The sequence below is a fragment of the Neltuma alba genome, unplaced genomic scaffold (genome assembly GCF_004799145.2).
Source record: "Neltuma alba isolate B1F8T4 unplaced genomic scaffold, ASM479914v2 tig00011913_pilon, whole genome shotgun sequence".
Classification (NCBI taxonomy): domain Eukaryota; kingdom Viridiplantae; phylum Streptophyta; class Magnoliopsida; order Fabales; family Fabaceae; genus Neltuma; species Neltuma alba.
This window is the reverse complement of record NW_021636507.1, coordinates 248,464-260,024: the sequence shown is the minus strand read 5'-3', so window position 1 is coordinate 260,024 and position 11,561 is coordinate 248,464. Positions and strand designations below refer to the sequence as shown.

Sequence of the window (11,561 nt, the reverse complement as noted above, 5' to 3'; positions counted from 1 at the left end):
AATACCACAATTTTTACACATAAATAATTTTTTAATCTCTACAAATTAGTTATCTAAACCCTACATCTAGAACAGGAGAGAGTATATTGCTTAAATCAATTAGCTCTCATTCGTACCAGACTAAAAGTAGAAGAGTCCAAGTAATTAGATCAATCAGTTCACATAAAATGGGCAGATTCGGGGGAACATTACGGCTCACAACTTATATCAAGGGCATTAACAGAATTCGAAGAGGACTACAATCACATCTCAGACCTAAACTGATGAAACAGAACATACAGGTGGCCGCAGAATCCTCGTTAAAATAGAGGAACAATGAGCCTTGAAGATGAGTGTAAAAACTAAAAGCAGTAACCAAGTAGTGATCTTCATTCAGGGTCAGGCGAACCACCAGGAACCAACTGTAATAAGCATGGTCAAAACGCATCGGCCTTGTCAACTAATACTCAATGAAATGTATGAAAATTGAAAAACAATTACTTGTTAGCAAAAAATAAGACTAAACGGCCTATGCCTCAATACCAATTAAGGACCTTAAATCTCTTTCAGAGACTGTTAAGTATAATTTACCGTTGCTGCCTAAAATTTCGATACATGCTCCCTAACATTACAACTGGGTCTTTCGAAATATCACACGAAGTAACAAATCAAAAACGCTCTTATAACATTGGGGAAAAAAAAAACATGTTATTAATTTTAGAGGAGCATGAATTGCAAGCGCAAAAAGCATTAGCGGAAACTTATTTTTATGGTAGTTAGAAGAGATTTTGCTTTTCATAATCTTTGACTGTCAATATTATGATTTATGCATTATGGATCCTTGAATGTCATTTTCACTCCCTAATACTCACAATGGCAATGTTGTTTCCATTGAGTAAAATCTGGTCCAGCTTTGTTATCCGCCTCCCTTCAGCAGTGATCTCACTGTCATATGAAACCAAAAAAGCTTATTATGTGCCTCATGCATCCACAATTGTATGCAGGAACGAACAAATAAATCAATAAAAAAGTAGGGCTAAAATAAGCCCTTGGTAAATCATGGGTAAATCAGAAGTTTCTCTAAAAGTACATTGCTGTAGCATCCAGTTAACCAGAAATGCAGCAAACTCACCACATAAGTCACAAACAAACTGTGACCAGACATTCAAATAACTTAAACAGTAAAAGGCTTACTGGGTAAGGGCAAGGAAAAGCTTGAAATTGAAAATTCTAACAGCAGTTACTTTTTATTAGTTTCCTTACAGGTAACCGTATATTCACAGGTTCCATAAGGAGACAACCAGATGCACAACATCCAGTAACAGAAGTACAGAACATCAAATAGGAATGACATAAAAGCATGTACAAAGACTTGGTGTTTCAGTGAAGCTCTTACTATTCAGTAACATCTTCAAGCACCATGTTGACATAGACATCAAAGCCTTTGAGAGTGCCAACAAGCTCCTTATCTCCTTTCATTATCACCCATAGTTTTGACCCTATACAGCGATCAATCAACTCTGTTTCCAGCATAAACATCGCATAAACAGAGTTTAATGCTTTAATGGGGCAAAAGAACAAAGCAGAGTTAGAGATAGCATGTAATCTGAAGAGTGCAAACCTGATGGGAGAAGCTGTGATGGGTTGTTGGCCATGGAAACTCAGTGGGTAATGTTCTCACAATCTGTGGAGACATACATGTTACCCGTTAATTTTCAATACCATAAAAATTACGAATGCAATGAAAACAAGTTTTCTAACAGAAATTCCACCAATGAGTAACAAGCTGGTCACTAATCAGTAGACATTATTACAAAGGGCAAAGAACCTAAAAGGAGTAAAAATGATGATATTGCTCAAATTCAGACCTCGAGCTTCAAAATAGTCCCCTGAATTATTATAGCTCCACCAACAAATGCAAGATAAAAGAAAAAAACCAGATAGTTATAATATACCGTCTGCTTGAAGTTAAAAAGCCAGATACTGAGATGTTTTGGGTTGATGCAACCAAGAAGCAAGCCAAGTTATAATTGTTTCACAACTAGAAACCAAGGAGAAAATCAGCCAAAGTCAAAATTATCCACGACGATGAACAATGAAAAGACCGAGTAACTAAACCTAGAAAAGTTCAGAAATTCAGGATGAAAAGATACAGACCTGGAAGAAATAAATGAACAAAAAACCGGGGAGGTGAAAATTAAAAAATTTATCCATCGACCCTATGAATGATAATTTCCGAATAATGGTTCAAGAAATAAGTCCCACTGATGCTTCAGAAAAGGAAATCGTCATTCTCCTACTCTCACCTCCCTCCGATAAAAACGAAACGAAAACTTCACGCGATTGCGAAGACATTGAGATTAAAATTATATCGAAAATTTTGCGGCATGGAGAAAATACAAGAGACAAAAACAGAAACGATGGAATTATGTTAACAGGAAGAATGAAAACGCCATGAACAAGTTGAAGTTACCTCCTGAGCTTCGCTGAGCGGGGAGTGAGCTTTCAAAGTCAATCCCGTGCCCTAAATACTCCTTTCTGTTTTCTTATTGTTTCTGTTTTTTTTAATTTCAATAATTTTTGCCTGGAAAATTACGGTGTCTATTTTATTTAAAGAAATGTTTGGAAACATCCAAATATACTTTTTAGAAACATTTTTCTATAAAATGAAATAAATTTCTCCACATATTTAATTAATGTACAGTAAAAATATTTTTAAAATTATAATTTTGATTCCATTCAAACACTTCCTAAAAGTTTTTTTTTTTCTAAAAATCTCACTTGCCCTAAAATACTTCTAACACTGAACTTTGGGCTTTAAACTTATGGGTTTGGCAAGAGCTATAGACCTTTTTAAAATTTTTAATATTTTCATCCATTTTCAAATATGGGGAGGAAAAAATTTCATGAAATTTTTAATTGAAATAATAAATATTAACAAACTAAAATGTGAAACTCAGAAAAAAAAAGAATAATATTATGAGTGTAACCGAGACAGCTCCTTTTCATGCATGGATGGCCCTTAGCAGACTCATGCTCATAAGAATTGGACTTAGTTTGGCCCTCATTTTAAACAAGCTTAAAATTCATGCCCAATTCATTTTACCGGCTTTACCTTCAACCATGTAGGTTTCTTTTTGGAGAAATTGCAAAAAAAGACCTTGAAATTGTAAAAACGCAGATAGGGACCCTTGACAACTTCACTTTGGGTTTTGACAAGAATAATATGCCCTGAAGTTGTCAAAACCCAAAGTGAAGTTGTCAAGGGTCCCTATCTGCGTTTTTGCAATTCCAAGGTCTTTTTTTGCAATTTTCCCTTTCTTTTTTTAGTTTAAAAAAAGGGCTCATTATATATTTATATTTTTAATATTTTGTATTCATTGATTAAATTTCTATGATAATTTTTATTAGAAAATAAATATTTTAAATAATCAATGTTATTTATTTTGGCCTCAAAGCTATAAATGTAATATTTTAAATAATCAATGTTATTTATTTTGGCCTCAAAGCTATAAATGTAATATATTCTTTTTGCCAACGGTATAGATTTAATAAATTGTAAGTTTATAAAATTTATTTTTTTGCTCAAAAAAAAAAGTTTATAAAATTTATTTGTACATCATTAAATATATTTTTAACACATATTATATAAATCATAAATGTAAAATTGTTTTTGTCAAAAATAAAAATGTTTTCAATTTTAATTTTGTAACTCAATTTCTTAATATGAAGAATATCAACAAAATAAATCTTTTTACAAGGCCTATAGTTTTTCAAGATATGGTGGAGTAGATTATAATTTTTTTGAGATAAAGTAGAATATAATTTTAAAATTACTAAGAAGATAGAAATGAAATAAACATAAGAGTTTGTAAAATTTTTAAGTAAAACAATTTAAAACTATATATATTATTAAAAAAATTGGTTGGTCTTTTTCATTTAAAAAAAAGAAAGCACTGGCCCAATGGTTATTTAATGCGCAACTAATAAACAGCAAACTACGCCTAATAAACACTAACAAAATTTACCAAATTTTATTCACCGGGAAAAAAATTTAGCTAATGCAGACTTGTTTGTTAAATATTTGAGAGTTAATACAACCTTTTGTCTTTCAAGTTTGACATTATTTTAGTTTTGGTCCCTTAAATTTTAAATTATAAGTTTTGATTTCTCAATTTTCCTTTTATTTATAATATTGGTCCCTATAATCTAATAAACACTTAAACTATTTTACCTCTTGAGGGATCAAAATTTATGATTTGAAATTTGATAGACTAAGACCAAGATAAGAAAAAACTTAAGAAACTAAAAGTTATATTAACCGTGTATATATTCATTCCCCCAAAAAATTTAAAACATCCTAGTTTTTGCCATAATGGTTAAGAAGAGCAATTTCACTATTAGCAAACAAATATGACTAGGTGTGTTTGGATGAAATCAAACTGTGGTTTGGAAAAGTGATTCTGGAGAATAGATTCTGGGAAGAATAGATTCTGGAAAGAATAGATTTTATGAAAAAGTGATTTTGAGAAGTGAGAGTGTTTGGATAGTTGTTATCAGAAGCACTTTTTATATATACAAATTACTAAAAAAAGAAATAAGTTAATATGATAATTACAGAAAAAATAGATTTTATGATATATTTTAATTTAGAGGAATAAAATTGTTAATAATATATTTTTTATTAACATAATTAATAATACATAAGATAATATAATTAATAATTAATTAATATGTATATATATATTTATAAAATATAAGATTAAATATGTTTATAAAAAAAATAACAAGATACATATTCTATAGGCTCTCACACTCTCTCTTTTTTCTTCAAAAGCAAAAAATTTTTGCTTTTTCCAAAACCATGGTTTTGGAGCCAAAACCATGGTTTGGCCCAAAACCATGGTTTTGGTTTTTGAGGGAGGTGTTTGGATAGCATTTTGTGCAAACCATGGTTTGCAAGTGCATCCAAACGGTGCCTAAACTAACAAATTGAATAAAATAATTTCAAAGGCCAACACACAGGATTCAGCGTCATTACACAAAATTCAATTCTTCTCTCACTCGTTCTCAACAAATTTACATCAAGACCCCCATGCTCATTCCAAACTCCTAACGGTATAAAAAAGCCCACAAGCCTTTTCTCTAAGCTCACTTTCCGGGGACAAAGTTTGTGGCATAAGCCCAAACATTGTTGTTGACCGGGTCGGCAAGGTGGTCTGCAAGGTTCTCCAATAGGCCCTTTCCGGTTACAACTTTTTTTTTTTGGTACATGAGAGAGGCCGAAGCCAAAAGCAAGAATTAAAACATAGGGGATTGTAATCCCATAGCTTCTTTCTGCACTAGGGCCCTCATGTGTTGAGGAGCCATGTCAAGCATAGAAGTAGTTGTAAACCCCCTCTTTGCCATGCTATCCGCAATCTTATTGCATTCTCTGTGGACAAAATTGACTTGCACCTGCCACGTTCTCGATAAATATCGTTTAATGTCCAATAAGGTATTACTCCGAGTAGCATTAGAGCTTTGCTTTCCAGTCTTGAACAAAAAATCCAAACATTGAGAACCTGGCCAATCTACTGTTTTTGATCTCCTTCACCTTCAACTCAGCAAAAGCCTCCGGGTCATCAGCCAAGCCCAATGGGTCAAAGCTTCTTCCAAGGTAGAGTGGGTCAGTAACCTCACCAAGAGGCCCACCAGCAATACGGTAACCCTCAACGGCTCCCATCAAGATCACTTGGCAGGCTCAGATGGCAAGGATACTCTGTACATGGATCAAGCTTGGGTTGCCCAAGTAGTCAAGTCCACCCTTGCTAAAGATTTGGGATCCAGCCTTGAACTATACAGTCTCACCGAACTTGACACCATTGCGGCCCAAGAGCTTAGGGAAGACACAACCCAAAGCTCCGAGCATGGCCCACCTAGTGTGGATTACTTCAAGCTCACTATTCCTAGCGAAGGTCTCTAGGTTAGTAGAGAGCCTAATAGTGTCCCAACCGTAGTCGTCAGGAAACTCACCGGTCAAGTCGGATGGGGGCTCACCGGAAAATGGGCCCAAGTACTTGACATGGTCTAGGCCATACCAGGGGCTTCCAGAGGTGGTGGGCTTGCTAACAGTTTTCCTTACAGAGTGTCGTCCAGTCTCGATGACAGAAGGGGAGACCTTCACTTTAGTGCCGGCAAAAGATGGAGATGAAAGAGCCATGGTGGAGGCAGCCATGGTTGAGATAGAGAATTGTTGAGGTGGGCTTTTATGTGGTGATGATTGAGACGGGGAAGAAATGAAGGAGATGGGTAGGCTTTTATATTGAATGAAGAGATGAGCCCCTTGTTAGAGCTGGTAATACAGGCTGGCAGTGCTAATACGGGCTGAAGTAGCCCGCACCTTGGTGGGTTGGAAAAATGCCAACTCAAACCCGTCGGCCTGCCTAAATTTTTTCTGAAAAAATTATTATTATTTGTATAGGTTTAGTTTAGTTTGAAATACTAAAATTGGATTTGGAGTTTTAAATTTGAATAGTGGGTTATAATAAAATAATGTGAGGATTAATTTATAATTTGAGAAGACATTTTAGAAAAAACTAACACATATTTTTTCTAAATAATTAATTTGACTATTTTTCTCATTCAAATTAATTAAGAAGATCTTTTATGTATATATTACATATGCACTTGCATGAATGAGGAGATGTCAATATGAAATTTGAGGGTCAAAATCCTCCAACTATGTTGTATAATATATTGAGAATTGTATAAAAATAAAAATTAAAAAAAGAAAAGAAAAGAAAAGAAAAGTAGGCTAGCCTGCTAATCCACGGGCTGGACTGCATCCTGGAGGCTTGGCATTTTGCCACCCCGCCTCTACTTCTTATCTCCTTTCTATCTAAATCTTCATTCTCATTGGATGTTCAAGATTTCCATGCTCCATCTCTCGGCCTGTCTGGCACTCTCTCGTCCACCAATGGCAAATAGTGTTAGCCAATGAGAGCAAGCCACGTGTTAGTTTGATTGTGGTACCATTTTTCTCCTCTCGTATTTGAAATCTAAATTATTCATGGTGATCGAAATGATAATTTCAGGGGGTGTTTGGATAGAAACCAAATCATGGTTTCAGAAGTGCTTTTACGGTTTATGAAGTAAATATATGGAGGAATTTACCTCGTTTTGCGGAAAAGTGCTTATGAAATCATGATTTGGAGGTTACCAAACATCTCATGTGATAGAACTCTATATTTATCATTTTAAAAATTGGTCAAAAACATAAAGAAGACGGTAAAAATTAAAAAACAAATACATATACATATACGCTCTCTCGAATTGGAGAAGAAGCAAATTTGATGGGTTGATTATTCTGAGAACCGAAGTGGAATAGAGAGTTCTAATTCGAATAGTTTGTCTGTGAGGGTGGACAAACTTTTAGCAAGTCAAATATTAAAATCTGAAAACAACCTGTGAAAGAAGCAAACTAAGTATTAATTGATGGTTACAGAAATGAAATGAAAGGTATTTTTTTTAAAAAATGAAATCCAAATATTGTGGTTGTAATAACTTAAGAGTATGATTGCGACAAAAAATTTATAAAATTGGACTAATTCTTGAAGGAGGCTTTGGAATACGCCTTCAAACTTCTTGCATAGTTAAAACTGCCACATATTTAGCTTATGAGTGGATCACAATGCAAGAAGCAATATTAAGGAGGTGTTCATTTTATTTTATTTTTTAAAATTTTGTAATACATGGCACAAACATTATCATAATATATAAGATATTTGAAGGTCAAGTTTCTGCAAAAATATTTTTAAAACCAACCAATCAAAACTCCTATTGTGGTTGAATTAGTTATAATTAAATAACAATATAACTTTATACAATTACTTCCTACTTAGTATATTATCATGTCACATTTAAACATGGTCAAATTATGACTCCCTGTATCTTAAATTGTCTTGAAGGTTCATAGTCCTTTTTTATAGAATATTTTTTTAGTCTTCTAAACATTTGAATTTTCATCGTTTCCAAACAAATATTTTAATTTTTTAGACCTAAACTATAGAATTTATATGATGCTCTATATATAAATTTTTTTTGGTTAGGTACAAATATTCTTCTGTTAAAAATAATTTTATTCAAAACACTGTTCGATATTAAACCTGAATATCTTTCTTAATAAAAATTTAAATATTAATTTGTTATAAATAGAATAGTCTTTATCAACCTCACTTTGTGTGGTCCATTCTGAACAGAGCATTCTCATCCATGTGTACCCTTTGCATCAGCTCCAACACAAAAGCTTTTTTGTTCCTTCTGCCCCGTGAAACTTGATATTTTTACGTAACGTTTCACTACAATTAACTTTTAAAATAAAAACAGAATCAGAATATTTTCACAAATAATATTATTTTAAAAAATATATTTATAACTGGTTTGTAATTAAATTTTTGAATCTATAGAGTAATTCTATTCTTTGCACTAAAAATATGCTTATCTTCTCAAAGTCGGAACTCAAATGAGATTTCTCAGAGTTAATGTGCAGCTTCAGGACAGCACGCAAAGATAATTAAACTTGAAAACTGAACATAATAAAATCAAACAATTTTATGGATTGAACATCATTACACAAAATTCCAAGTCATTCTTTCACTAGCTCTCAACAAATTTACATCACCACTCTCAGATCCAAATGTAAGAAGGGAATAACGCCCATCATTTTTCTCCCTAGTCAAAGCTCACTTTCCAGGGACGAAGTTTGTGGCATAGGCCCAAGCATTGTTGTTGACTGGGTCAGCAAGGTGGTCTGCAAGGTTCTCCAATGGGCCCTTTCCGGTAACAATAGCCTGAACAAAGAATCCAAACATGGAGAACATAGCCAACCTACCATTTTTGATCTCCTTCACCTTCAACTCAGCAAAGGCCTCGGGGTCATCAGCCAAGCCCAATGGGTCAAAGCTTCCCCCGGGGTAGAGTGGGTCGGTAACCTCACCAAGAGGCCCACCAGCAATACGGAAACCCTCAACAGCTCCCATCAAGATTACTTGGCAAGCCCAGATGGCAAGGATGCTTTGTGCGTGGATCAAGCTTGGGTTGCCCAAGTAGTCAAGCCCACCCTCACTAAAGATCTGGGATCCGGCCTTGAACCATACAGCCTCACCGAATTTGACACCGTTACGAGCCAAGAGCTCAGGGAAGACACATCCCAGAGCTCCGAGCATGGCCCACCTGGCGTGGATGACCTCAAGCTCACGGTTCCTAGCAAAGGTCTCTGGGTCAGCAGAGAGCCCGGCGGTGTCCCAGCCATAATCACCAGGAAACTCACCAGTCAAGTAGGATGGGGGCTCACCGGAGAATGGACCCAAGTACTTGACACGGTCAGGCCCGTACCATGGGCTTCCAGAAGAAACAGGCTTGGTAACAGTCTTCCTCATGGAGATACGACCGGTCTCAGTGGCAGTTGGAGCAAGCGGAACAGCCTTGCCGGCGAAAGATGGGGAGGAAAGAGCCATAGTAGAGGCAGCCATGGTTAAGAACTGATAAGAACCGTCAAGGTGGGCTTCCTTGTGATGGTAGCTGAGAAGGGTGGAAGAATTGAAGAAGCTGGATGGGCTTTTATAGTGGATGAAGTGGTTGACGATCTTATCTTAGGGGCATCAAAATCATCACCCTCATTGGCAGTCACAAGATTTTGAGATTTTATTTCTCAACCTATCTGGCACCCTCTCATCCACCAAAGTGTAAGGCTGAGAACCAATAGAAGCAAGCCACGTGTAAGTTTGGATTCCGATCACGTGTCTCACTGCAGTTTTAAAAATCAGATATCCGAGTCAAAGAAATTATAATTTGTTTTGGAAGTATCTTCTTCATCTTAAAATTATCAACTGGTGTTTACAGAAGTGAAGATATTTTACGAATTGAAATCTGAATGTGGTGGTCGTAATAACTTGGAAATCAGATGATGGGACCTAATAAAAGATTACAAACACTCCTTCAAAGTTGCCAGATATTTTGTTTTCTGATAGAGCCACACTGCATTGCAACGGGGCAATCTATGGTCGAGCTTATTTTTGCAAAGGGAAACGATACGACCTATGCTGGCTTTTTGAAATTTCCAGAAAATCATACTACTAATAACTTGTGAAAATGAATGATGGAACTTATTTTATCAAAAACCATGCGAAGAAAAGAACTTAGATATACTTAATTTATTTTAGGGAGGGCACCCTTTCAAATTAGTTTAGCTAGTAAATTAGTTCGTTTTCAACTTATTAAAATTATAGCGGATTTTTTATCAATTAAAATTATAGGTTAAAATATGGGTAATTTTAGATTTGAGATTATGTTTTTAACATTTACGATATTTCCCAACTCACAGTTAAAAACTAATTCCTTTCAGCTGTAGAGATTACAAAAGTGAGTTTTACTTTCTTTTTTTTCTTCTTTTTTTTAACAAAGTCTTATCCATACATATGGTTAGGATCAAATTTGAGACAATATATCTAACTATCTACCAACCATGTGAGACTTTGTTTGGTTGACACGATTTTTTGTTTGGTTTATTAGAGTCATGATAATTTAATTAATTCAATTCACTAGATTTTATATTAAAGATCATAGGAGTAATATGAAAATGATAAATAATTGATTGTATTAAATTGCGGATTGGGAAACGTTTTAATATAATTATATTCTAAATAGAATTTATAACCATTCACAGCCAGTGTAGCCTGCTTCCTTGATATCTATCTAATCATATTATAAATTGGACTTCATTCTCGTGAATGATAACAATTTGGGAGAACGTGATTCACATTTTAAAAAAAGAGTACAGAATCGACAAATTTCGAGGAAAAATATACAAGAGTAAAAACATCATTAATGTCTGTGTGACTAGTAAAGAAGAGAATGCTGGGGGGAAAAAAGACTAGTAAAGGAGAGAATGGTTAGAACTTAGAAGAAGAAAAAGCAACGGAGAGGTGAAACGAAAAAACGTATAGATTTTTTTTGATAATATTGCCGGCTATCTGGCTTATTCACAATTTATTGCACTGGGCCCTTGCATGTAGATTTTCCACGGATTTATTTACCTTTCCCGTTGTTACCACAGGTGGTCCAATTTGCATGGAGCATTCTCATCCACAGGTACAGTTTGTATGTTAGCCAACTAGACAAAAGCTTTCTTGAGTATTTCTAGGCAATTAAACTTGCTATTCTTTACCAACGGAGTTAACAGAAGAGCTACTTCCTCATAATATGGCGAACTAAAATTTGAATTCCCATTGAGAGAGGTATCTACATTTAGTTTTAGTGTCCGATAGTACCTCAAATAGAATTATTTCCAAGAGGAGGATACTTATACTTTAGCCAGAAAAAAAAACTTGATAGTTTTTGTTACCCAAAACACTTGATATTTTTACAGCAACTTATTAACTTCGTTTTTGCAGATATAGTCCTCTATCCAGATGAACAAATGGCAGTGTTTTATTGGATGAAGCAAGCACTTTTGATATTGCTCAAGATATTTGATCGGAGAAAACAATCCAGATATGATAAGTGGACCAAGAAAATCCATCCTTGCACAACAGAACGATGGA

At 34.6% G+C, this 11,561-nt stretch overlaps 2 protein-coding genes and 1 pseudogene across 2 annotated transcripts; all 3 read right to left on the bottom strand.

Moving 5' to 3' along the window:
• Window positions 1–89: 89 nt before the first annotated feature.
• LOC114719353 (sm-like protein LSM5) lies at window positions 90–2,491 on the bottom strand. Its single transcript, XM_028904832.1, has 5 exons — window positions 2,453–2,491; window positions 1,601–1,663; window positions 1,376–1,499; window positions 852–924; window positions 90–401 (listed from the first exon to the last, which is right to left on the bottom strand). Exons 2-5 carry the CDS (start codon window positions 1,632–1,634, stop codon window positions 369–371), a joined length of 264 nt encoding a protein of 87 aa, XP_028760665.1. The 5' UTR covers window positions 1,635–1,663; window positions 2,453–2,491; the 3' UTR covers window positions 90–368.
• A 2,639-nt stretch (window positions 2,492–5,130) lies between these two features.
• Window positions 5,131–6,196, bottom strand: LOC114719336 (chlorophyll a-b binding protein of LHCII type 1-like; annotated as a pseudogene).
• Window positions 6,197–8,530: 2,334 nt separating this feature from the next.
• Window positions 8,531–9,530, bottom strand: LOC114719335 (chlorophyll a-b binding protein of LHCII type 1). The gene has a single exon (XM_028904818.1). The coding sequence runs from the start codon at window positions 9,489–9,491 to the stop codon at window positions 8,703–8,705; it is 789 nt and encodes a 262-aa protein (XP_028760651.1). The 5' UTR covers window positions 9,492–9,530; the 3' UTR covers window positions 8,531–8,702.
• Between the last annotated feature and the right edge of the window lie 2,031 nt (window positions 9,531–11,561).

Excerpts from the sequence above, each read along its gene's own strand:
- LOC114719353 (XM_028904832.1), bottom strand. The coding sequence starts at position 1,634 with ATGGCCAACAACCCATCACAGCTTCTCCCATCAG. Across the intron at positions 1,500-1,600 it reads ATCACAGCTTCTCCCATCAG|AGTTGATTGATCGCTGTATA; the intron begins GTTTGCACTCTT and ends TGCTGGAAACAG. Across the intron at positions 402-851 it reads ATGGAAACAACATTGCCATT|TTGGTTCCTGGTGGTTCGCC; the intron begins GTGAGTATTAGG and ends TGCTTATTACAG.
- LOC114719335 (XM_028904818.1), bottom strand. The coding sequence starts at position 9,491 with ATGGCTGCCTCTACTATGGCTCTTTCCTCCCCATCTTTCGCCGGCAAG.